The 26,601-nt window shown below is 40.3% G+C and overlaps 1 protein-coding gene across 1 annotated transcript; it reads left to right on the top strand.

Annotated features, from left to right (window-relative positions):
• The first annotated feature begins 1,437 nt into the window (after positions 1–1,437).
• On the top strand, positions 1,438–26,601 carry LOC143291447 (ribosomal RNA processing protein 1 homolog). Its single transcript, XM_076601311.1, has 11 exons — positions 1,438–1,590; positions 3,203–3,282; positions 5,816–5,959; positions 7,736–7,927; positions 9,299–9,363; positions 9,942–10,050; positions 11,752–11,849; positions 14,449–14,534; positions 17,434–17,588; positions 22,564–22,624; positions 24,491–26,601. Exons 1-11 carry the CDS (start codon positions 1,485–1,487, stop codon positions 24,829–24,831), a joined length of 1,437 nt encoding a protein of 478 aa, XP_076457426.1. The 5' UTR covers positions 1,438–1,484; the 3' UTR covers positions 24,832–26,601.

Below are 26,601 nucleotides of genomic sequence, written 5' to 3'. Positions count from 1 at the left end.
GTTCGTATGGAAAGAGTTAATCCAAGTCAAGCGCAAGTCATGACTTCAAGTTACGCCGCGCAGCACCTCAAGCGCTGTGGCGACTGATGGGGGAGTGGCAAAGCAGCAGGTGCGGAAAAACTGCAAGCTGTAGTCACAAACCTACACACATGTGGCCCAGGGCAAAGGGCCGCTCTCTGATGGACCGAAGCAGCAGTGGAGTTCGGCAGCTCCCTGCTGGGGTGTCTGAGCAGCCCTCTTTAGAACCACCCTGCTCACATCCACTCACCATACACGAAACTCCGTATCGGCGACACAGAGCAGTGCCTCTGCCAGACAACAGACAACCCCGGCCCCACCCACAAGCCCTGCGGGCCGTGCGCCCTGCTTACACACACACACACACACACACACACACACACACACACACACACACACACTCACACACACCGACACACCGACACACACACACACACACACACACTCACACACACCGACACACCGACACACACACACCGACACACCGACACACACACACACACCCCGGCACGACAAACACTGACCGGAGCATGCGTGCACTACTGACTAGAGAGATTGTATCAGTATCAGTATCAGTATCAGTAGCTCAAGGAGGCGTCACTGCGTTCGGTCAAATCCATATACGCTAGAACACATCTGCCAAGAAGATGCCTGACCAGCAGCGTAACCCAACGCGCTTAGTCAGGCCTTGAGAAAAAAAAGATAAACTAAACTAAACTAAACAAAAATAACATAACAAAAATTAAAAAAAAAAAAAACAAACAAAAAGAAAAAAACAACAACAAAAAACAAAACAAATAAGTAAATGAAATAGATAAATAAAAAAATAATAGATAAATACATAAAAAAAATACTACTAATAATAATACTGAATAATATTTATAAGGCGCACAATCTTGATGAAGTCAATTCTAAGCGCGCGCGCGCACACACACACACACACACACAAACCCACTGATGATGATAAATAAGCAAATAAATGTAAAACATGCAGACACACGTTCACACACACACACACACGTTCACACACACACACACACACACACACACACACACACACTCACTCACACACACACTGGCACTGACACATACACACACCGTGGCACTGACACACACACACTGACACACACACACACACAGTACATGCAGATGTGCAACAAACATGCAGTTTCACAGATATGAAAGCTCAGTCACTGAATACACAAACGTACATGAGCACCAACACACACACACATGCACACACACACACACACACACACACACACACACACACACACACACACACACACACACACACACACACACACACACGCCGTGCGCGTCAGTCACTTTGGAATCATAGCTTTATGTTTGGTTTTGGTTCGGTTTTAAGTCTCAAAGGGAAACCACTTTACCTGTTGTCGGCGAAAGTCGCTGAAACTTCACGTGGGGGAAATCAAGTCGTCCAAGACTCGGAAGAGGCTACAATGGAGACAAAATTTGCTCAGCGGCTTGCTGCAAATGAACAGCCTAAGAGGAATCGTGCTGTCAAAAGACTGAAAACATATATTTCCACAAAAGCAGCAAAAGCAGGTGAGAAAACAGAGACTTAACCCAGCTTTAGAAATAGAAGTATTGCAGCTTCATTGCTGAGCTCTTGAGTTTCGGAGTCGTTTGACTAAAACAAGTTTTGAGGGGACTCTGGTGTGTATGATGTTGGATCTATCCGCGGATCGGCGTTGAATTTTATTTTGATTTCAATTATTAAATAGTTTTCGACCTGTAACAAGTCCATTTTGTGAATCCACTGGGAAAAAAAAATCATTGGTTCTGCTCTGAAATTCTTAAAGGGGAACCACGTTCCGTGTTGTCGGCGGAAGTCATCGAAACTTCACGTGGGGGAAATAAGTCGTTGTTGAATACAGTATTTTCAGCTCCGGATAAAAGAAGAGACAAGAGCCATATACGCTACATTACGGCAATGGAGACATCCAAATTTTCCCAACGGCTTGCTGCGAATGAGCAGCCAAAGAGTTAGTGTTATAAACAAAAGAACCTTCGAAACTGGCCGCCACATTGAGTCGTTGATGCGGTGGTATCGAACACTTGGGCAGAGTATGGAAATCTTGATTTTCAGATGATCTTTCTCAGGATTTTTTTCTCTCCACTTTAACCGGGCCCTTTAACCTCAGCTTTTGTGTGTTCTTGTGGTTTTCACAAGACACTATTCCCAGTATCTAGTTAGAGTTTTGGCATAAAGAATCAAAAGTTAGGTGTCAGCCTGCATGAATTTGAAACCAGTTATTGATGTTACTGCTGGCTTGTTGGTCCAGGGGTATGATTCACACTTAGGGTGCAAGAGGTCCGGGGTTCAAATCTCGGACAAGCCCATACTATTATAACTGTGTGTGTGTGTGTGTGTGTGTGTGTGTGTGTGTGTGTGTGTGTAGTAACATTTTGGTGTGTGTATGTAACATAGATATTATGTTTTATGTTAACAAAAGCGTTTTTGTAAAGCACCTAGAGCAGATTTCTGGATAGTGTGCTATATAAGTACTCATTATTATTATATAAGCATGCACTCAAGGCCTGACAAATGCATTGGGTTATGCTGCTGTCAGGCATCTGCCTAGCAGATGTGTAGCATATATCACTATATTGTATATGGATTTGTCCAAATGCAGTGACGCCTTCTTGAAAAATTAAAACTGTCATATGTCACACACACACACACACACACACACACACACACACACACACACACACACACACATCTCTCTCTCTCTCTCTCTCTCTTCAACCCTCTCTCTCATGTACACAAACACACATACAATTACAGGCTTTCATTACATCATAACCCTGTTCCAACTTCCAACCCACTGCCCCTGGGACCTTGGTTTATCATCTCATTTGAATGACTACTGACTAGCTTCCACACTACTGCTAAAGATCTAGTGGAGGGGGATGAAATACTGGCGAGTGTGGGACTGGAACTACTGTGCTCAGATTCTCTTGCCTACAGGCGGATGCATTGCCATAATGCCAGCACTCCACAGTTTATCATGTGCAACTGTAATTATTGAATGGATGTAACTGTAAGTGACTGTTGTTGAATGTTTACATTTTCTGAGTATCAAAACACAAATAAACGATTATAGTATTTTGATTTCAGAATGTTCATATATGATATATTTATGCTGTGCAGGTTTCAGTCAAGCAGAACTTTTGCAGCTATGGAAAGGACTGCACTACTGTTTCTGGATGCAAGATAAGCCCTTGCTTCAGGTCTGTATTGTATACAAGATGAAAATTGCATGATGTAGTTTGTCTTTTTGTCTTTCATCATTTGCAGGGAATTGGAATGTTACCCATGTACTTGGACCATGAAAATAAATTTAACTGAGGCAGAGGTATATATATGATTTAATTTTGCAAAGGTACCAACACTATGCTCACACAAAGCCAAACTCAAGAAGGAAAGTTAGATGGAATTAAATCCAGGAGGGGAGAGAGAGATTGGGTGTAGCATATGGATCCACCTGCACACTTCTGTGTCTCCTTGAAACTGAAAGAGAAATTGAATTTGAAGAATCACTCTTTGGATGCACCTCTCCTGATGACAGGACAGTGTGACAGAGACAGTGTGACTGTGAGTGTGTGCTTGCTTCTGTTTTCTGTGTATGATTTGTTGTTTCATGTTGTTCAGGTGTTGTGTGGAAGAGATAGGGGGAGAGTGACTCAGTGAGACTGATTTTATTTAAAGTACTGTGACTTTTGTTGTGCATTGTTTGGGTACTCTTAGGTATGCAATTGATTTTTGACTATTTGGATTGGTTTTAAACATTCAGATTAAAAAAAGAAAGTATTTATAATGATATCACTATCAGTGTCAAGCATTATAGTATAAGATTCCATCATTTAGGAATTGTGATGTTTGAAATTTGAGTGTTATGTTGTGTGCATTGTTTCTCTCAATCTGTGTGTGTGTGTGTGTGCATGAATTATTTTTAGAGCTTAATCATAATGTTTATCAAGGGTCATGTATTCAAGTTGTCAAATAATTACACATGTTTTAAACATCAATTTTTACATCGTTTGGCACAATTGAGAATGTTTTGCATGGAAAAGTGCTATAATATATAAATTTAATAATTATTAATATTATGTTGTTTGAGGTTTGTGTAAAGTTGTAATGAATCAGTGTAACTGTGTACAGTCTGATGGGAAGAACATCATTTTTGTTTTAAGATTGGTGATCATTTTGCAAAAATCACAAATAGTTCCGGATGTGAAACTGAAAGGGTTAATTGGCCCGCTTGCAACTTGGTCGGAGTGAATGTTATCAGAGAACTTCACCCTTTTAACTTGGGAAATCTCTTAGCTGTTGTGTTAAACATCTTGCCACCTCAGTTTATGAGAATGTGATTGATTTTTTTATGTTGACTGTACCCACGTTTGTCATTCTTGGGACTGTGATTCACTTACAAATTGTTACATGTCTACACGAGCAGTGATTTGTTTTTATAATTATAAACTTATAGCCTGTTTCAGTTTCTTCTACAGGTATAATCTGACAATAGGCATACTAATTCAAGCTGTATTTTGCTTGTTTCCTTTATGAATGCCATTCTGTGAAGTTGGAAATAGACTTTTTGTTGTACAAAAATGATTATCTTGACTTTAAATACCTGAACAGTTATCCACAATCACACTAATTGGGAAAAAAAGACCACATTCAGAATATACTTTTATTTTCCTTCCCATAGTTTTTATTTTAGAATTAAAAAACAAACAAAAAAACAAAACAAAACAAAAAAAACAACACCTCCGAATCCTCAAAATTCCCTGGCATGGAGAGAGCACTTTAAAAATTTTATTTTACAAAATTCTTTGGCAGTCGACTGGTTAATGCAGCTCCAAATCGTATTGCTGTTGGTTAAATGGTTAGATTTAGTTTTGCTTGCTTAGTAGTTTATTTACATTGTCTGTTGGAGTAAAATATTAAGCAAAGCAAATCAGTCAGACAACAGCACTTGGAGACACATTACATACAATACATGTGTTATAATTAATGTTGTTATTTATATTTACATTGTTGTAGGTTAATACTTGTTGATATGCATATACATATTCTCCTTCCCATGACACCACATTCAATACACACCACAATCTCTTTAGTCCTTTTTCTTATAATATACTTCTCCTCTGATACATAACATGAATACTTTTTTTTTTACACTACTATTCACATGCATTCCCTTTCCTTTATCCACTTCTTTACTCTTTTCCGTCTAAAAACACTTATAGGGAATAGACGTTAAACTGAAGATAAAACATGTATTGTATGTTTTGATGACTGATTTACAATGGTTGATTTACTGATAGTAAATAAGCAGCACTCAGCTTATATCACTGATTGACATAAGCTTATAGTTGGGCCAGTGGCAAATGTGAGAGCTGTATGATTGATGGTTTCTCCATGGCAGTGGGAATTCATTCACAGATGATAAGTCTTTTGTGAAGGACTATGACTGTCGAATTTGGAGGCAAGATTGCACTGGCTCTTAGTGCTGCAGCCTTGGGGGGGCTAGCTGGCCTTTGGGAACCATCCAAACACCGACTGTCCTAAAACCCTCTTGGCCGAGAGAGTGGGGATGTAGCCTGGGGGCAAGGTGCTGTCCACTATAATCAGATTCTAACCCAGATAGTTGGGGCAGCAGTTGCCTCCTTTGCTGTTCTGGTGGTCATAGTCGGACAAGACCGACTGTTCTACAGTAGTGAAGCAGTATTTCCTGACTGGTGTGAACTTGACAAACAGGAGGAGCTGTCCGGCAGGCTGTGTGGACTGCTGAAGGCCTTTCCAGACGCTCCCTCTGCCCTGGAGTTTGCTGCCGCGTTCTTCACCACGCAGGCCAGAGAGTGGGGGCGGCTGGACCAGTGGAGAGTCGACAAGTTTATGATGGTAGGGACGGGGGGTCAGGGGTTTCTTGTTGTGGAAGGTTGGGTGTATGATTTTTCTTCTTGTTCTTGTTCTTCTTCTCCCTCTTCTCCTTCTTCTCCTTCTTCTTGTTCTTCTCCTCCCTTTCTCCTTCTTCTCCCTCTTCTTCTTCTCCTTTTCTCCTCCTCCTCTTCTCTTCTCCTTTTTCTCCTTCTTCTCCTCCTCTTCTCCCTCTTCTCCGTTTTGTTCTTCTTCTCCCTCTTCTTGTTCTTCCCCTTCTTCTCCTTCTTCTCTCTCTTCTCCTTCTTCTCCCTCTTCTTGTTCTTCTCCCTCTTCTCCTTCTTCTCCCTCTTCTTGTTCTTCTCCCTCTTCTCCTTCTTCCTCTTCTCCTTTTTGTTCTTCTCCTCCTCTTCTCCCTGTTCTCCTACTCCTTCTTCTCCCTCTTCTCCTTCTTGTTCTTCTCCTCCTGCTCTTCCTTCTTTATTTTCTTATTGTTTAAAAAAAAACACAACGTTTTGAGGGAATTCGGTTGTTGGGACCGAATGAATGAATGAGAAAGTAATTAACACAAACTGAAGTCCCAGACATTTGATATGCTATATAGTGTAAAGTATGTATACACAGTAATGTTGATAATGACAGTGAGCAATACATTACTATATATTATTAATTATATATTAAAAGAAAAATATATATATAGTAGACATTCATAATTCCAAATGGGTTACTCAGTAATCAGATTAGTCATTTAAATTTGGTTCAGAATGGATCACTGACATCATTTTTTACTTATGGATTATTAGTAAAGCTATATGACTGTAGTTGACATTATATTTTATGTGGATTATTAGTAGAGTTATATGACTGCAGTTGACATTATTTTTTTATGTGGATCATTAATTGAGTTATGTGACTGTAGTTGACATTATTTTTTTACGTGGATTATTTGTAGAGTTATATGACCATATTTGACATTATTTTTTACGTAGATTGTTAGTAGAGCTATATGACTATTTTTTTTACGTGGATTATTTGTAGAGCTATGTCACTGTAGTTGACATTGTATTTGAAATGGATTATTAGTAGAGTTATATGACTGTAGCTGACATTGATTTTGAAAGGGGTTATTAGTAGAGTTATACAGTTGTAGTTGACATTATATTTGAAAAGGGCTATTAGTAGAGGTATACGACTGTAGCTGACATTATATTTGAAATGGATTATTAGTAGAGCTATACGACTAAGTGACATTATATTTGAAATGGATTAATAGTAGAGCTATACGACAGCTCTTCTTACCGTGCTATACTGCACACACACACACACACACACACACACACACACACACACACACACACACACACACACACACACACACACACACACACATACATTTTCACACATGCACACGCATAATCACTCTGACTTTTGTTCTGCTTGCCCACACTGGCACAGACTGATAGAAAAGAAAGAAAGAAAGAAAGAAAAAACAAAAACAAAAACAAAACAAAAAACCCCACCAAAAAACCTCACACAAAAAATATTAGAAAGATTTTGTTCCGCATTTGTTTCTGCTAGCAGACAGTGTTGGACAAGAAAAAAAAAAGAAGAAAAACCAGCACAAACTTTACAATTGCAAGAACATGGAAGCATTTTTCCAATCATGGTATCTGGTTGCTGTCCTACTTTTTTTGTGTATTGTCTTTTTTTGTGTGTGTCAGCTGATTTATGAGTAAACATTGAAGTGTGCTTCTATTCAAGGCAGCTGACTCATTTTTCTTCTTTTCTTTATTTTCCCAGCTCATTCGTGACTTTCTGCACGCCACGTTTGAAGTGTTGGCAAAGAATCGTTGGGAGGAGACGCTGGTTGGTCAAACGTCGGCTCTGATTGGGGCAGTGATGGATGCTGAGAAGGAGGACTTTCCTGACGGCTTTCGTCTCCATCTGGCTGATATCTACCTGGAGGAGCTAGAGAAAAGTGGGTCAGAGGAGGTGAGTGTGATGTACATGACATCTACCTGGAGGAGCTAGAGAAAACTGGGTCAGGGGAGGTGAGTGTGATGTACATGACATCTACCTGGAGGAGCTGGAGAAAAGTGGGTCAGTGGAGGTGAGTGTGATGTACATGACATCTACCTGGAGGAGCTAGAGAAAACTGGGTCAGGGGAGGTGAGTGTGATGTACATGACATCTACCTGGAGGAGCTGGAGAAAAGTGGGTCAGGGGAGGTGAGTGTGATGTGCATGACATCTACCTGGAGGAGCTGGCACTGTCACTGTGGGTCAAAAACCAGGTGTGGTTGTGCGTTGTATGGACGGGGGGGATGTGGGGATTAGCGGTGTGCGAGTAATGCCACTGAAGCATGCAGGTGAAGAGGTGGCAAAAGAGTAGAGAAAAAGAAAAGAAAAAAAAAATGTACACCTGAATAATAAGGATGGGTCTGTGCATTGCACTCCCCGTGGTGCCCTTTCGTGATGCAAGTGCGTCAGCACACCTTTGTTGTCTGCGTGACTGAATGCGATTACAGTTTAACTCACTCAGTACGGCCAGTCCTCTCTTCTCCTCTACACAGACCCCTCGGATGTCCAGTGGGTGTCTGAATGACCCAACCTTTAGCTTCCGTTGTGGTATTCTTTGTCAACATTCACCTCTTCAGTATAAGAGCCTTCCGCTTGCAATATTTTGATGATGGTAACTGGGGTGAAACGCTGTTAACGTCGTCTCTTTCGCCGTTCGTATGGAGAGAGTTAAGCAGTTTCAGTGTCAGGCATGTCTGCATGAGGAAAAGGAAGGTTCCTTTTTTAGTTTTTAGTTCTTTAGTTTTTAATTCAGTGCCTTTTTTGACTCACTTGTGTAAACAAAGTGAGTCTATGTTTTAACCCGGTGTTCGGTTGTCTCTCTCTGTGTGTGTGTGTGTGTGTGTGTGTGTGTGTCTGTGGTAAACTTTAACATTGACATTTTCTCTGCAAATACTTTGTCAGTTGACACCAGATTTGGCATAAAAATAGGAAAAATGCAGTTCTTTCCAGTCATCTTGTTTAAAACAATATTGCACCTCTGGGATGGGCACAAAAAAAATAATAAAAGAAGCCTAATTAGATGCAAACTGCATTTACTGTTATATTTATATTTTTTGTATTCTCTAAACTTGCACTTTGATCTGATATTCTGACCCAACAACAAGAGCAGTCATTATTATCATTTTTTTGTTCAAACAGGAACTTCTTTTGCTAATCACGGAAGTTTTATTCATTTTGGAAACGTTTTGGTGCAGATAGTAAAAAAGGGAAATTGCTCTGCTAGGGGACTTAATTTATCACATTTGAGTCTTGAAGGCCTTGCCTCTCTTGTTTGTTTTTGCAGCTGAGTGGAGAGCTGATCAACGTGCTCTTACAACCATTCCTTCAGTATGTTGTGCACTCCAAAAGGTAAGCTTGAAAATAACTGTTGCATGCTGCTTACAATTAATTCTGTTTGACTGCACAAAATCGAATGCATGCATTTGTTTATGTCACTTTTAGGCTGTGCTGCTGATTATTCTTGTATTGTCATGTCTGTATGTTTGGACGTTTTTTCTTATTTTTTAATTAATTTTTTTTTTTTTATTATTATCATTTTTTTTTTATTAAGTATGAACAGCCTGGTCATTTTCAGTTTCATGATAGTTATGAATACAATGGTTTCAGTTTCCTGATTAGAATACCATAGTTTCAGTTTCCTGATAGGCTAGAAGTAGAATAGAGCAGTTTCAGTTTCATGATAAGTGTGAACAAGCTTCAGCATATTTCTTTCTGTTTGTTTATCTGTTTGTATATTTTTCTGTTGTCCTGTTTGTACTTTTTTTGGTTTTGTATGGATATCTACATGTACGTGTGTGGTGGTGGTGGTGGTGGTGGTGTGTGTGTGTGTGTGTGTGTTTGTGTGTGTGTGTGTCACTGTGTTTGTGGTTGTGTGTGTGTGTGTGTGTGTGTGTTGCTGTGTGTGTTGCTGTGTGTGTGTGTTGCAGAGACGTGATAGCCAGCAAAGTGAGTGCCAAGGTGTTTGGTGTCATCCTGCAGACGACACAGACAGAGAATGTTGAGGACGGAGAGGAGAGGGAGACACCAAACCTTCAGGTATCTGTATTTGTGTTTGTATTTCTTTTTATCACAACAGATTTCTCTGTGTGAAATTCGGGCTGCTCTACCCAGGGAGAGTGCGTCGCTACACTACAGCACGACCCATTTTTTGGTATTTTTTCCTGCGTGCAGTTTTATTTGTTTTTCCTATGGAAGTGGATTTTTCTGCTGAATTTTGCCAGGAACAACCCTTTTGTTGCTTTGGGTTCTTTTACGTGCGCTAAGTGCATGCTGCACACGGGACCTCGGTTTATCGTTCGTATTATAACTTGAGGTCATAGCTCGGTTCTTATTTTTACTGCAGTTTTGTGAACATTGCACAGTCAGCTTTTATCATACCTTGAGGTCATAGCTCAGTTCTTATTTTTACTGCAGTTTTGTGAACATTGGACAGTCAGCTTTTATCATACCTTGAGGTCATAGCTCAGTTCTTATTTTTACTGCAGTTTTGTGAACATTGCACAGTCAGCTTTTATCATACCTTGAGGTCATAGCTCAGTTCTTATTTTTACTGCAGTTTTGTGAACATTGCACAGTCAGCTTTTATCATACCTTGAGGTCATAGCTCAGTTCTTATTTTTACTGCAGTTTTGTCGGACAGTGTTCCCAGACATAGTGGTACACTTTGAAAATTTTCTTCTCCTCCTCCCACCCTCCCTCCTCCTCTTCCTCCTCCTCCCTCCTCCTCCTCCTCATCATCATAGTTCAGTTCTTATTTTTACTGCACTTTTGTCAGACAGTGTTTCCTGAACGTAGTGGTAGACTTTGAAAATTTTCTTCTCCTCCTTCTCCTCTTCCCTCCCTCCCCCCTTCCTCCTCCTCTTCATCCTTCTCCTCCTCCTCCTCCTGCTGCTTCTCCTCTGTGTTACTTGGCTGCAACTCCCATGGTCACTTGTATACATGTACCAAAGGGCTTACCACGTGTTTCCCCAAAATGTGAATGACGGTTTTTACCCCCACCATATAGACAGCCATACTTCGCTGATGGGGTAGAAGGGGGGGGCACAGGGGGGTGGGCGGGGGGGGGGGGGGGGGGGGGTGCATACTTGGTATGTTCTTGTATACATAACCCACCAAATGCTGATAGGGATTTAAACTGGGCATTCTTTCAGCTGTTTTTTTGTTGTTGTTGTTATTTTATTGTTTTTTGTTTTCCCTTTGTGTTTTGTCCAGAATGTGTGAAGTGTCTGTTGACAGTCTGTATTGGTATTTGTATGCTTGTTATGTATTATGAATGATTTTATGTGTCCTGTACAGTTATGGTTATTTCCATGTTAGTTTTTTTTTGTTTATTTGTTTTTTGAACCTCCGATGAAAGAAAAAAATGATGCAATGGTCGTGTCCCAGCTTCATGTGGATGAATGTGATTGTACTTGTGCCTGATGTTCTTGTTCAGGTTTTTTCTTTTTTTTCTTTTTTCTTTTTTTAATTTTTAATTTTTGCTTTGTGTGTGTATGTGGACTATGTTGTTGTTTTTTTTTTTTTGTGTGTGTGTTTTGGGGTGTTTTTTTTTGGGTCAGGATCTACAGCATAGATATTTACCATCTTTCATCTTGGATATAGCCCTGTGTTACTGGTTGAGCTGCAATCAGTTTAGTGCATCTTTATTCTGTTGCCTGTGTTCAGATTTTGTTTGGAGAAGAATCAGAAGGAAACATGTCCTCATGTGCCGTGTGTGAACATTTTTTATCATTGCAGTTCAACTACCAGGGTCTCCAGAAGGCTTTGTTTGATGCTGGTCGGCAAAAGAACGTTCTGCCCAAAGTCAGGCGGAAAATCTATAAACTTGTCAAAAGGTCAGAGATTTGTGTGTGTGTGTGTGTGTGTGTGTGTGTGTGTGTTTTATTTATTTATTTATTTATTTTTATAGAAAATGTGTGTTTACAGCCTGTGCACATTACAATGTAATTGGCTCAGAGATGATTGAATAAGTAGTAACTTTACTTAGGAGACTGATTTGTCTACAGTATCATTATAATATGTGTAGAGTGTGGTGGAGTGATGGCCTAGAGGTAACACGTCCGCCTAGGAAGCCAGAGAATCTGAGCTATAGAAAGAGCACTTTGTTTTTATTATTATCATTATTATTATGTAGGATGACATTTATATTCAGGTGACATTGTGTAAACCTCTGGTGGAAAATTGACAATATTGTCAGCACAGAGGCATGTCCAAAGTTTGTATGCATAAATACAACTATTTATTCCTTTTTTTTCTTCATGTAATGTGCATTAATGCGACAGAAGAATCCAAAATTTCTCAGCTTATGTCCATAAATTTGACAGATTATTCCAAAATTTCTCAGCTTATGTGCATAAATGCAACAGATTATATTCCAAAAGATTGTTCCAATTTTTGTTGTTGTTATGTGTATGAATGCAACAGGATTTTTTTTTTTTTTTTTTTTTTTCTCCAAAAATGTATCTTTTTTTTTTAAATTTTAACTGCTTAAATGCAACAGACTATTCCAAAATTTCTCAGCTTATGCGCATAAATGCAACAGGTTTTTGGGGTTTTTTTCTCCCAAAAACAGTTTGTTTTTCTGCTTAAATGTGACAGATTATTCAAAATTTTTCTTAGTTTAGATATATAAATGTGACATTTTCTCCAAATTTCCTCAGTTCATGTGCATAAATGCAACAGACTATTCCAAAATTTCTCAGCTTTAACGCATAAATGCAGCAGATTATTCCATAAATTTTCAGCTTACGACACGCGACAGATTGTTCCAAGATTTGTTTTGTTTATGTACATAAATGCAACAGGATTTTTTTTTTCCTTTTTTTTTTTTTCAAAAAATGTATCTGTTTAACTGCTTAAATGTGACAGATTATTCAAAATTTTCTTAGTTTAGACACATGAATGTGACATATTTTTTCCAAAATTTCTCAGCTTATGTGCATAAATGCGACAGACAATTCCAAAATTTCTCAGCTTATGCGCATAACTGCAACAGATTATTCCAAAAGTTCTCAGTTTATGTGCATAGATGTGACAGATTATATCATTATTTAAATTTTCTCAGTTTATGCACAAAAATGCCACAGGTTATTTGAAATTTTCTTTTCCATGTTTGGATTTTTTTTTCTTAACATTTTCTTCCAGGTGTTACGAGATGGATGTTTACAGTTGTTCATCCCTGACATGGCCCCTACATTGTGTATTGTATTGTGTATTGTGTATTTCTCTTTTTATCACAACAGATTTCTCTGTGTGAAATTCGGGCTGCTCTCCCCAAGGAGAGCGCGTCGCCACACTGCAGCGCCACCCATTTTTTAAATATTTTTTTCCTGCGTGCAGTTTTATTTGTTGTTCTTATCGAAGTGGATTTTTCGCCTACAGAATTTTGCCTGGAACAACCCTTTTTTTGCCGTGGGTTCTTTTACGTGCGCCAAGTGCATGCTGCAATTGGGACCTCGGTTTATCGTCTCATCCAAATGACTATATATATATGTGTGTGTGTGTGTGTAGTTAGATAGATAGAAAGATAGATAGATATCAACGTTAATCTTCAAGTTGATCATGAGCTACATTGCCAGTTCTTGATAACTATTGTTGTAAAAAAAAAAAAAGCTAAAAAAAACCCCCCCAAAAAACAAGGTTGGGTTTGTTGTAATGAAATGTTTTACAATTGTTGATACCGTTATAACGAAGCACGCACTGTTGTAATCACAATCACGTTGCAGTGAATTCTCTCTCTCTCTCTCTCTCTCTCTTTCTCTCTCACACACACACACACACACACACACACACATACACATACACACACACACACAATCAGCCCTCCACCCCTTTTTTCTTCTTTCCTGCCTACCCCCCCTCTCCCCCCCCAATCCCCACAATGTTGATGTTATCAACATGTTCTATCATGCAATGAAGTCCTGATGTTGGTGTTGATGTTTATCCCTGATGTGGCCCCCTTTGTGGCGGGTTTGGGCTGGGCTGTAAGTGTAACTGCAGGCAACTCCTTCTTCTGCGTTCAGTCGTATGCACACGAGTGGGCTTTTACGTGTATGACCGTTTTTACCCTGCCATGTAGGCAGCCATACTCCGTTTTCAGGGGTGTGCATGCTGGGTATGTTCTTGTTTCCATAACCCACCGAACGCTGACATGGATTACAGGATCTTTAACATGCGTATTTGATCTTCTGCTTGCATATACACACGAAGGGGGTTCAGGCACTAGCAGGTCTGCACATATGTTGACCTGGGAGACCGTAAAAATCTCCACCCTTTACCCCACCAGGCGCCGTCACCGTGATTCGAACCCGGGACCCACAGATTGACAGTCCAACGCTTTAACCACTCGGCTATCGCGCCCGTCGACTGCAGGCAACAAAGGTGAACAAAGAAACGCCTGCTTGTGTAACACAGCCGCGCTGACTTGTGTTGCAGGTTTTCTGTCCTGGGTGTTGAAGGCACTCAGTCAGCAGCCCTGGCCCCAGCAGAACACCAGCAGCCAGGCAAGAGAAAACAGCCAGGTACGTTGTGCATGATGTCTGCTGAAGTTTCAGTTTCCAGTTTCCAGTTTCAGTAGCTCAAGGAGGCGTCACTGCGTTCGGATGAATCTATATACGCTACACCACATCTGCCAAGCAGATGCCTGACCAGCAGTGTAACCCAACGTAGCTTAGTCAGGCCTTGAGAAAAAAACAAACCCAAAACCCATAATAATAATAGACAAATGCATAAAAAAAGAACTACTACTACTAATAATATATGAAAAACTTGATGAAGTCAACTGTAGGTATACAAAACCCCCCCCAAAAAAACCCACTAAATAAATAACTGAAGTTTCATTTCCAGTAAGAGTTCCGGTTTCAGTTTCTCTAAACCGCGTTCGGACAGATCCATATACGCTACGCCACATCTCCTCATCTGCTAGGCAGATGCCTGACCAGCAGCATAACCCAACGCGCTTAGTCAGGCCTTGAGTGCATGCGTGTTTGTTTGCGTACCTATCTATATACCAACCAAACGCTGACATGGATTACAGGATCTTATTGTACATTATTTGATCTACATGCTTATGCACACGAAGAGGGTTCAGGCACTAGCAGGCCTGCATATACGTTGACCTGGGAGATTAAAAGAGAAAAAAAAAAAATCTACACCCTTCACCCACAAGGTGCGCCCAAACTGGGAATCAATCTTAGGAAGCCAGCGTGAGAATTCAGTGCTTTAACCATGTGGCCACTGCTCCCGTCATGATGTATTGTCAAGAGGAAGCTGTGCGAATAACCAGTGACGATGTAGATTCTGATGTGTGTGCTCTGTGTGACCTCGTTGAGGTGACAGCCCTTCACTGATGAGTGCACTCCTCAACAGCAGTAAAGGGGTTAAACTAATTTGTTACGGTTTATGGCAGTAAGCTTTTGCATGGATAACCTTTTTTTTTTTTTAACCTCACCGTTTATTTTGTATTTGTATTTTTTTTTTATTTGTATTTCTTTTTATCACAGCAGATTTCTCTGTGTGAAATTCGGGCTGCTCTCCCCAGGGAGAGCGCGTCGCTATAATACAGTGCCACCCATTTTTTGGTATTTTTTCCTGCGTGCAGTTTCATTTGTTTTCCCTATGGAAGTGGATTTTTCTATAGAATTTTGCCAGGAACAACCCTCTTGTTGCCGTGGGTTCTTTTACGTGCGCTAAGTGCATGCTGCACACGGGACCTCGGTTTATTGTCTCATCCGAATGACTAGCGTCCAGACCACCACTCAAGGTCTAGTGGAGGGGGAGAAAATATCGGCGGCCGAGCCGTGATTCGAACCAGCGCGCTCAGATTTTCTCGCTGCCTAGGCGGACGCGTTACCTCTAGGCCATCACTCCACGTTTAGGCAGCCATACCCTGTTTTCAGGGGCAAGTGTTTTAAGGGATTATTCAATTTACTGGTATTTCCATACCCACGCACCCACCCCCAACGCTGATGTGGATGATGAGATGATTGATGCATGGATTTGGTGTTCAGTACATATACAGTGGAGTGATGGCCTAGAGGTAACGCGTCCGCCTAGGAAGCGAGAGAATCTGAGCGAGCTGGTTCGAATCACGGTTCAGCCGCCGATATTTTCTCCCCCTCCACTAGACCTTGAGTGGTGGTCTGGACGCTAGTCATTCGGATGAGACAATAAACCGAGGTCCCGTGTGCAGCATGCACTTAGCGCACGTAAAAGAACCCACGGCAACAAAAAGGTTGTTCCTGGCAAAATTCTGTAGAAAAATCCACATCGATAGGAAAAACAAATAAAACTGCATGCAGGAAAAAAAAAAAAAAAAAAAAGGGTGGCGCTGTAGTGTAGCGACGCGCTCTCCCTGGGGAGAGCAGCCCGAATTTCACACAGAGAAATCTGTTGTGATAAAAAGAAATACAAAAATACAAAATACAAAAAAAAAAAAAAAAAACAAAAATACACAGACACAGGCAGGTCTACACATGCAGATGAACTGAAAAAACAAAAAACTACCCTTTCCCACCAGGGGTTGCTAGGATTCGAATCCTAAACCTTCAGCTTGTGCAAGTGTATTTGTTTTGCTCTTGAACTGTTATTCTGCTGAACTCTGCCAGGGACAACCCCTTTTGGTTGCCTTGGTTTCTTTTGTGTGCGCTGAATGCATGCTGTGCATGGGACCTTCGTTTTTTCGTCTCATCTTAAAGACTTGTACCCAGACCACCTGTCTGTATGATACACACACACACACACACACACACACACACACACACCCACCTCATGGGACTGAAACCTGTGGACCTTGGCTTTCTAGTTCTGGTGCATTTGGCCACCACTCCACTGGGTGTTGATGAAGAAGGTGATGATGATGATGACGGTTGATTGATTGATATGGGTACTTATATAGCGCCTAGCTTCTGTCGGAAACCAAGCTCTAAGCGCTTTACAAACACGGGGTCATTTGTACAACAGGCTGCCTACCTGGGTAGAGCCGACTGACAGCTGCCACTGGGCGCTCATCATTCTTTCCTGTGTCATTCAATCAGATTTCAGGCATGCACACATACACACTCAGACAGACATGTAACATTTTAAGTGTATGACCGTTTTGTTTATTTACCCCGCCATGTAAGCAAGCCATACTCCGTTTTGGGGGTGTGCATGCTGGGTATGTTCTTGTTTCCATAACCCACTGAACGCTGACATGGATTACAGGATCTTTAACGTACATATTTGATCTGCGTGCATATACACGTGAAGGCACAAGCAGGTCTGCAAATATGTTGACCTGGGATATCGTAAAAATCTCCACACTATACCCACCAGGAGATTCAAACCCAGGACCCCTCAGATTGAAAGTCTAACGCTTTAACCATTCGGCTATTGCGCCTGACACTGACAGTGATTATGATTGATCAATGTACCTTTCAGATCCAGAGGAAGAAGAGCCACAGAGGAAGAAGAAAAAGACAATAAAGACGGTGGTGGTGGTGGACAGTGAGGAAGCGGACCAGGCTGACACGTCAGCACAGGATGCGGTTCAAACCCCTTCGCAGCAGAGGAAGAAGAAGAAGATACACAAGAAGGCAGGCAGCAGCTTTGTTTAAGATCTGAAGCTGTTTTGACTGTTGATTTGTCAATGTCTGTCTTGTCTGTCTGTCTGTGTGTGTGTGTCTGTGTCCCATCTTTCACTGTGTCTGTTGTTTTTCATTAGAGTGTCTGTCGCTATGTTTCTTCTTCTTTTTACTACTTCTTCTTGTTCTTCTGTGTTCACTCGTATGCACACGAGTGGGCTTTTACGTGTATGACCGTTTTTACCCCGCCATGTAGGCAGCCATACTCCGTTTTCGGGGTGTGCATGCTTGGTATATTCTTGTTTCCATAACCCACCGAACGCTGACATGGATTACAGGATCTTTAACGTGCGTATTTGATCTTCTGCTTGCATATACACACGAAGGGGGTTCAGGCACTAGCAGGTCTGCACATAAGTCATATGCTGACCTGGGAGATTGGAAAAATCTCCACCCTTTACCCACCAGGCGCCGTCACCGTGATTTGAACGCGGGACCCTCAGATTGACAGTCCAACGCTTTAACCACTTGGCTAATGCGCCCGTCTTCTTATTTTTATGATTGTTACTATTATTATTGTCATTGTTCATGTTGCTGTTGTCATTACCATTGTTTTTATTGGTATAGTTGTTACTATTGCCTTTATTCTGAAGCATGGGATAGATTGAGTTGTCAGGGATGAGAGCACTGGCACTGCTCTGGTTTTTTTTTTTTTTTTTTTTTTTTTTGTTAGGAGTGTCTCAGTGTGTGTGTATGCATGTGTGTGTGTGTTTGGATGTCTGCGTGTGTGTCTGTGTCTTTGTGTGTCATGCACATGGCATGAAGGAGGATTCATTCATGTCACGCATGGTATATGTTTTCATTATCAGTAGCTGAAAAGAATTATACTTATGGACGATTTATCTGCAAGCAGTCGTATGTGAAATCATTTAAGAGATCCCCCTGGTCTGTTAAGAGATTGAGATAGAGAGAGAGAGAGGGGGGAGAAATCATGTGATTTATGTTAAATTGTGTGTGAGCATGCACAGTTGAAAGAAACCTTCATGAGATAAACTCAGCACGTGATTTACGATTTCATTGTTTTCAGTGTTCCAGGACCAGTGTTGGTTGAGAGAATGCGAATGAGAATGCGAATGCGAAAATTTTATTCAGATTAGGCCAAGGCCCTTAACTGAAGGAGGCAAACATAAGCTACTTCAATCACACAAGTAAATACTGAGATAAAACATCAAGGTATAGATAATAATGATTGTTTTCAGGAAACTTTCACATTTCTTTTGTAGTCTACAGTAGTCGTAAGTTGCAACCAAACGTAATCGTTGAAGAGCTTTGTAAATGTAGAACGCCAGGTTATTTAGTACAATATCGTTTCTAGAGGACATAAGCATATTAACTGAAGCGACATGGATTATGAGAATATTTAGGCTGAATATATTTCATCCTCAAGTCATGAAGCACAGTTTCAGTTTCAGTAGCTCAAGGAGGCGTCACTGCGCTCGGACAAATCCATATACGCTACACCACATCTGCCAAGCAGATGCCTGACCAGCAGCGTAACCCAATGCGCTTAGTCAGGCCTTGAGAAAAAAAAGAAAAGAAAAAAAAAAAGGTGAATAAATAATAGATAAGCTTACATAAATAAATAAATAAATAAATAATAATTATAATATAAAAAAAGGTAGTAGTAATAATAATAATAAAATAATAATAATGAAGAACAGGACAGCCAAACATAAAATGAATTTCATCTTCCTCACTGTCATGGCATAACCGACATAGCATTTTATCGACTCTTCTATCAATTCATTAAATCTAGAGCAGTGATTTGCAATGTCTGAGACATCAAATCTTAGTTTTGTCAACGCACATTTAAAATATCTGTTCATTACAATTTCAGTGTAGGGTTCAGCATGATGCGTTAACTTAAACATCCTGTATTCAGCAAATCTGCTACTGTTCTGAATATAATTATGCCAGTCCTGCCATCTACAGTCAATAATTCTTTGTTTAAAGCCGTTTATAAATCCTGTTATATTTTCAACACCCTGGTTATCCCAGACATATGAAAATCCATAAGAACACAGACATGTTCGTATGCTTGTAACCCAAGTTCCCTTTCCACTACAGTCTAAATTATATAGTGTTTTTATGCCTTATATGGTAGTCTATGATTTCCCATTCTTGCTAATTTCAGCCAATAACTAAAACATTTCACATAGGAATTCAAGTATATATGGGGTATCTGCCGAGTTCCCCATAAATTAAATCATTTGGTGTCTGACTGTCAACATTAAAAAAACGTTTCATAGCAAACAAATGTAATCTTTCAATGTCCCTACCATTTTTGAACGCCCAGATTTCAGCACCATACTGTAAAATAGATTGTACCTGTGAATCAAACAGTTTAACAAATATAGAGAATGAGCTACAATCTAGTCTATACATGACACGTAGTATATTCAAAACAACTCTTTTAGCTCTGTTTACCAAATCTCCATAGGCAAAGGTGAAACTGAGTCTAGTTGAAAAGAAAATTCCAAGATATTTATACATGTTTACAACTTTTACTGTTTCATTTCCATACGTCCATTGTTCATGTCTTGACAGATACCCACCTTTACGAAAAACAGTTATATTTGTTTTTTCCATATTTACTTTAAACTCTAATCTCATAGCGGCTTCATACAGACTATTCAATTGTCTTTGCAGACCTATTACTGATTTTGATAGTAAAATGATATCATCAGCAAATAATGACATAAACAATTCAACAAAATCAAAAGACAATCCATGTCGGCCATTTTCAATAATTTCTAATGCAAGTTCATTGACAAAGAGTGAGAATAATACTGGACTACACACATCACCTTGTTTTACCCCTCTTGTACAATTTATGAAATCAGATAGTTTTGCTCCACTTCTTATCCTCGCTTTTACTTCACTATTCATAGTTTTAATACATTTATATAACTTACCCTTTATTCCATTTTTTAACAACACAGGCCATAACAGCTTCCTTGAAACTGAGTCAAATGCCTTTTCAAAATCCACAAACGCTACATATAACTTTTGATTATGAGCAAATTGTTTCTGAACAGCAGCTAATAAAGTAAATATACAGTCTATTGTACAGTAATCTTTCTTAAAACCAGCCTGATGTTCGCCTGTTATGTTATTTAAGCTCACCCATTCCTGCAACCTATTATTAATGACAGAACTATATAATTTACTACTTATATTACACAGGGATATGCCTCTATAATTGTTCGTGTCATTCACATCGCCTTTCTTAAACAGTGGTAAGATAATCGATTCTGTCCAATGTTCTGGATAAACAGCATTGTCAAACAAATGGTTAAACAATTTCACTAAAAATGTTATTGTTGACTCACCTGAATTTTTGAAAAATTCACCAATTAATCCATCAGGCCCTGCTGATTTACCATTTTTCAACTTTCTAATTGCTAGTAACACTTCTTCTCTAGATATTGGTCTGTCTAAAACTTCAATTTTCTCCTCTGTGTCACACTCAACACAGACACGCCATGTTCGCTCTGTTGGTTGAGAGAGAGACAGAGAGCCTTTCTTAAGAGAAATTAACCAAACAAAAGTGCGTCTGTACTCTTAGTATTAAACCTTATAAATCAGTGTCATTCAGAACGGATCAGCGAACGTGACAGAACAATGCATTGAAGACACCATAAGCAGGGTGTCACGCTACGACTGACAGAATGACAGACATACAGACGAATGATGACAAAAAACACAAAAGACAAAACTGTCAACCCTCCGCACCAGTTGGAACAACCAAAATCCACATGAAATTAGAATATTTATTATAAAAAAAAAAAAAAAAAAAAAAATAAAAATAAAAAAAAAGAAAGAAAAAAAGTTATTGAGGAACACAAACTTCAACACAAACAAAGCGGTACTGACACGACTACCACTCTCACAAGCATGCAAACAGACAAAAAGATATATTCTGCCGTGCCCAGTCTCTGCCTGCCGCAGTCCAATAATGCCCCAACGGTTAGGAATGGATAGGATTAGGGAGATTAGTTGGGGGACGGCACTTAACTCTTAACCACAGCCGACGCGGCAAAGTGCTCCCAGTAGACGTCGTTGTCGTCATCGCTATTGTCGTTGACACTGTTGACGCCACCACTGCAGAGCACAGTGCCAGTCCGGCATTTTACTTAGAAATCGAAATCGAAATCGAAACTTTTTTTTATTGAGGGAAAAGGAATAGGCACTTAACGGCCTGTTTTCATCCTACCCTCGTAAAGAAAACATATAAACTAATCTAGGAAATACAAGAAGACTGAAAATGAAGGAAAAAAAACCCCACAGAGTGCCATGCAGTTTACTGAATTGGTTAATGTTGAAAACAGAGTGCCATGCTGTTCTCTGAAAGGGTTAATGTTGAAAACAGAGTGCCATGCTGTTCTCTGAAAGGGTTAATGTTGAAAACAGAGTGCCATGCTGTTCTCTGAAAGGGTTAATGTTGAAAACAGAGTGCCATGCTGTTCTTTGAAAGGGTTAATGTTGAAAACAGAGTGCCATGGTGTTCTCAAAAAGGATTAATGTTGAAAACAGAGTGTCATGCTGTTTGCTGAAAGGGTTAATGTTGAAAACAGAGTGTCATGCTGTTCTTTGAAAGGGTTAATGTTGAAAACAGAGTGTCATTCTGTTTGCTGAAAGGGTTAATGTTGAAAACAGAGTGCCATTCTGTTCTCTGAAAGGGTTAATGTTGAAAACAGAGTGCCATTCTATTTGCTGAAAGGGTTAATGTTGAAAACAGAGTGCCATTCTATTTGCTGAAAGGGTTAATGTTGAAAACAGAGTGCCATTCTATTTGCTGAAAGGGTTAATGTTGAAAACAGAGTGTCATTCTGTTTGCTGAAAGGGTTAATGTTGAAAACAGAGTGCCATGCTGTACTCCAAAAGGGTTAACGTTGAAAAGAGAGTGCCATTCTGTTTGCTGCAGGACACGGCTGGGTCGGCTTCAAGACATGTCGCGTTTGACTTAGAGCGCAACTCCTCTCGAGGTGGGTCTTCTGTCAGCTGAAGGACAGTTTCAGTTTCAGTTTCAGTTTCCCAAGGGATGGTGACTGCATTTGGACAAATCCATGTACACTGCATGCTAGATAGATGCCTGTGTGTGTTTGTGTGTGTGTGTGTGTGTGTTTGTCTGTGTGTGTGTGTGCGTGTACCTATAATGGTAGATTTCTTCCATAGAATTTTGCTAGAGGTCAACCCTTTTGTTGCTGTGGGTTCTTTCAAGTGCATGCTGCACATGGGGCCATGGTCTTGTTGTCTCATCTGATACTCAGTTTGATTGTTTTCCAGTCAAACTTGGGAGAGAGGGCGAGACCCGAGATTCAAACCCAGACCCTCGCAGACACTGTTCTGGCAGATAAGCACCCTTATGGCCTAGAGGTAACGCGTCCGCCTAGGAAGCAAGAGAATTTGAGCGCGCTGGTTCGAATCACTGCACAGCCGCCGATATTTTCTCCCCCTCCACTAGACCTTGAATGGTGGTCTGGACGCTAGTCATTCGGATGAGACGATAAACCGAGGTCCTGTGTGCTAGCATGCACTTAGCACACGTAAAAGAACCCATGGCAACAAAAGGGTTGTTCCTGGCAAAATTCTGTAGAAAAATCCACTTCCACAGGAAAAAAAACACAAAAAAACTGCACGCAGGGAAAAAAAAAAAAAAGGGGGTGGTGGTGCTGTAGTATAGCGACGCGCTGTCCCTGGGGAGAGCAGCCCGAATTTCACACAGAGTAATCTGTTGTGGTAAAAAGAAATACAAATACAAATACAAATACCACACTGCCACCTTCCTCCCTACAGTACAGGGCAGTCACAGGCAGGGTTCAGAACACAGATCAGTCCGGTCAGTGCGTTACTCCTGAATCGTTTCAGCAACACTGACATTGCGTGTCTGACATGAGACGGACTGAATTGAGTGTCAGATGTTGGCACATGCAGTTTGACCCATGGTGATGGCAGCAATGGGGTAGGGGAGGGGGGTGGGGGGGAGGGGGGGGGGGAGGTGGCAGTTGGATTCTTTCAGAGAAATCCGTCGGTTTAGATGCCTCCATAAACCTCTGGCGCCATTTGGATTCTTTCCAAACTGTTGGTTTTAATGGATTTCTGAACTGCTGGCTTTATTGGGATTCCAAACTGCTGGCTTTATTGGGATTCTTCCCAAACTGCTGGCTTTAATGTAATTCCAAAGTGCTGACTTTATTGGGATTCCCAAATTGCTGGTTTTAATGGAAACCCCAGACCTTACTAGACTGTCCACTTTTCTGTCTACTAAGGTGGAACATCTACTGATGTATATATTTGTTTTACTTTTGGTATTGTTGGTTTTTTTGTTTTGGTGTTTTTGCTTTTTTGCTCTATGATGATATTACAGGTCTTTTTATTATGAAAATTTCATTCCTTTCTGGGGTTTTTTCAAGTGAGGTACTGTATCAGGCTTTCTTAGTTTCTGCATATATGTATAAATATTATTTATTATTTTACTTTTTTGTGGCAAACCTTTCAGGAAATGTTTCTGCTGTTGATTAGTTTTTCTTCCTGGATTCTGAAAGCATTAGGAGATATTAATATCCTGTCCTATCTTCATTTCCTTACATCTCCTTTTTCCTGGATTTTTTTCTTATTCTTTTTTCGTTTTTTTTTTTTTTTTTTTCAGACTGCATGGGACAAAAACTGTCTTTGTACAGCTCTTTATTTATTTATTTTTATAATATTTTTGTACATTTTTTTTTTCACCTGTAGCTACTGTCTAATTTTCTTTTTCCGTTTGCTTTATTTGGTTCTAGCTCATTTTCTCTCAACACCCACCCCCTCAACCCTCCCTCCCTCTCAACTCCTCCTCCATCCCCTCTGTCCAGGTCTCAAAGAGTTTGTGATGAGCGCCACCTCACCCAGCTGTTCCCCCTACCTGCCCAGTCGCAGCCCCACCCACGGCATTCTGAAGGATTCCCCGAGCGCTGGCCCCTCCCCGGGTGTGACGAAGAAGAAATCTGGACCCTCTTCGTCCAGTGGGGATGGGTGGCAAGGTAAAAAAAGCAAACACTTCAAGAAAGGGGAGACGGTGGCCAGGCGTGATGACCAACAGTCTGCTGCGTTGTCCACAACTGCAAAGGGGAAGAAGTCTCTAAGGGGAGAGCAGTCGTCCAAATTTGCTTCCAAAAAGAAAGGGAAGACGATGAAGAAGCCGAAACGCCGATGATACGTCGATGACATCGAACATGTAAAAATATATATATATACAATTTTTGTAATAAATTTTCTTGCTTTGTAGGTTTGTTTCACGAGTTTTGATCCTGTGAAAGTGGTTCATGGTAGTTTGTATGGAAGTGCATGGGGAGAAATGGTAGCAGTGCAGTGGCTAAAAAGATCTATTTTTTATTGTCTGTTTGTTTGGATGGTTTTATATGTTTTTTTCTCTTTTTTTGTTTTTGTTTTTGTTTTTTTCTTTTTTTTTCAGAATCCCACAGAAACTTGTGGAAGTATTTTCTTGGTTTTTTTTTGTTTTTTTTTTTTAGTGTGGGCTATGGGTCAGGCACCAATCAGATGATCCAGATGGGTGTGTGGACCGGAGAATTTTAAGAAACGTTATTTCACACACTATCACTATGGGGACGTAACTAAGGGAGGGCGGGGTGTAAGGTTTGAGCAGTGACCAAATGGTGATGCACCTGACCAGGAAGTGAGGGTCCCATGGGAATGCCTGGGGGGTCTCTCAGTATAAATAGCATCCCTGCCTTCTGGAAATTCTGTGCAAGAGATTCCCTCTTTTCTGTTTGTGCTTTCATATCTGTGAAACTGCATGTTTGGTGCATATCTGTTGTGCATGTGTGGGTGGGTGTATGTGTGAATGTGGGTCTTCATGTTTTACATTTATTTGCTTATTTATCATTATTGTTGTCTTATTTATTTATTTATTATTATTATTATCTTATTATTATTATTATTACTACTACCTTTTTTATAATTATTATTTATTTATTTATTTATGTAAGCTTATCTATTATTTATTCACCTTTTTTTTTCTCAAGGCCTGACTAAGCGCGTTGGGTTACGCTGCTGGTCAGGCATCTGCTTGGCAGATGTGGTGTAGCGTATATGGATTTGTCCGAACGCAGTGACGCCTCCTTGAGCTACTGAAACTGATCTTTTCTGTCACTCTCTTTATTTCTGCCTTTTTTCTTTCTCCACTGTTATCTCCCTTTTCTGCCTTCCCGATCATTTCCCCTTTCTTTTTTTTCAAGTAAGCCTTGCTGCTTTTTTTTTTCTTCTCTTTTCCGCAGTCTATAATGTACTGTCTGTGCTGTTTTGCTCTGGCGATTAGGTAGTGTGAGATGTAAACACTGGGATGGGCACTAGCTGCCCATTTTGCAGTGTTATTTGCCTATATGGCCTTTTTTTATGTAGTTTTTGTTTGGCTTTGAAGTATTGTTTGTTTTTTTTTTCCTTTTTTTTTTACGATTTTTTTGTAATTTGAATTAAGCGGAATGGCTGGCATCCTCAGCATGGCCAAGTCGTATTTGCTATAAGGAGCTAAGTGGTTGGGATACTGTGTCATGAACTGTTCTGTGGGTTTGTATTAGTGGGTTTTTTTTTTTGTTTTTTTTGTAGATGTGACAGGTTTGTGTTGACGTGGGTTGAGCACTTGTATGGTCTGAGAGTCCTGATGTGGGCCGTGTGCGGTCAGCTGGACTGTAAGCACAGCAAGAATATAGGAATAAGGAAGTGACTGTCCATGGGTTCGGGCCCCATATACAGACTGTTTATTTTCCCCTTCTTCACCAGACCTTGAGTGGTGGTGGTCTTGGTGCTAGTCTTTTGGATGGTATGATAAAAAACCGAGGTCCTGACCTGTGTGAAGCATGCACTTAGCTGTGAGTAAAAGAATACACAGCAGCTGAAGGGTTGTGAGTGGGAAAAAAAAAAAGTAAAAAAAAAACAACTAAAAAAAAAAACCTACTTGGATGATATA

The sequence above is a fragment of the Babylonia areolata genome, chromosome 17 (assembly GCF_041734735.1).
Source record: "Babylonia areolata isolate BAREFJ2019XMU chromosome 17, ASM4173473v1, whole genome shotgun sequence".
NCBI classification, from domain to species: Eukaryota; Metazoa; Mollusca; class Gastropoda; order Neogastropoda; family Buccinidae; genus Babylonia; species Babylonia areolata.
The sequence above is the reverse complement of the archived record's forward strand: the minus strand, read 5'-3'. Positions and strand labels throughout refer to the sequence as shown.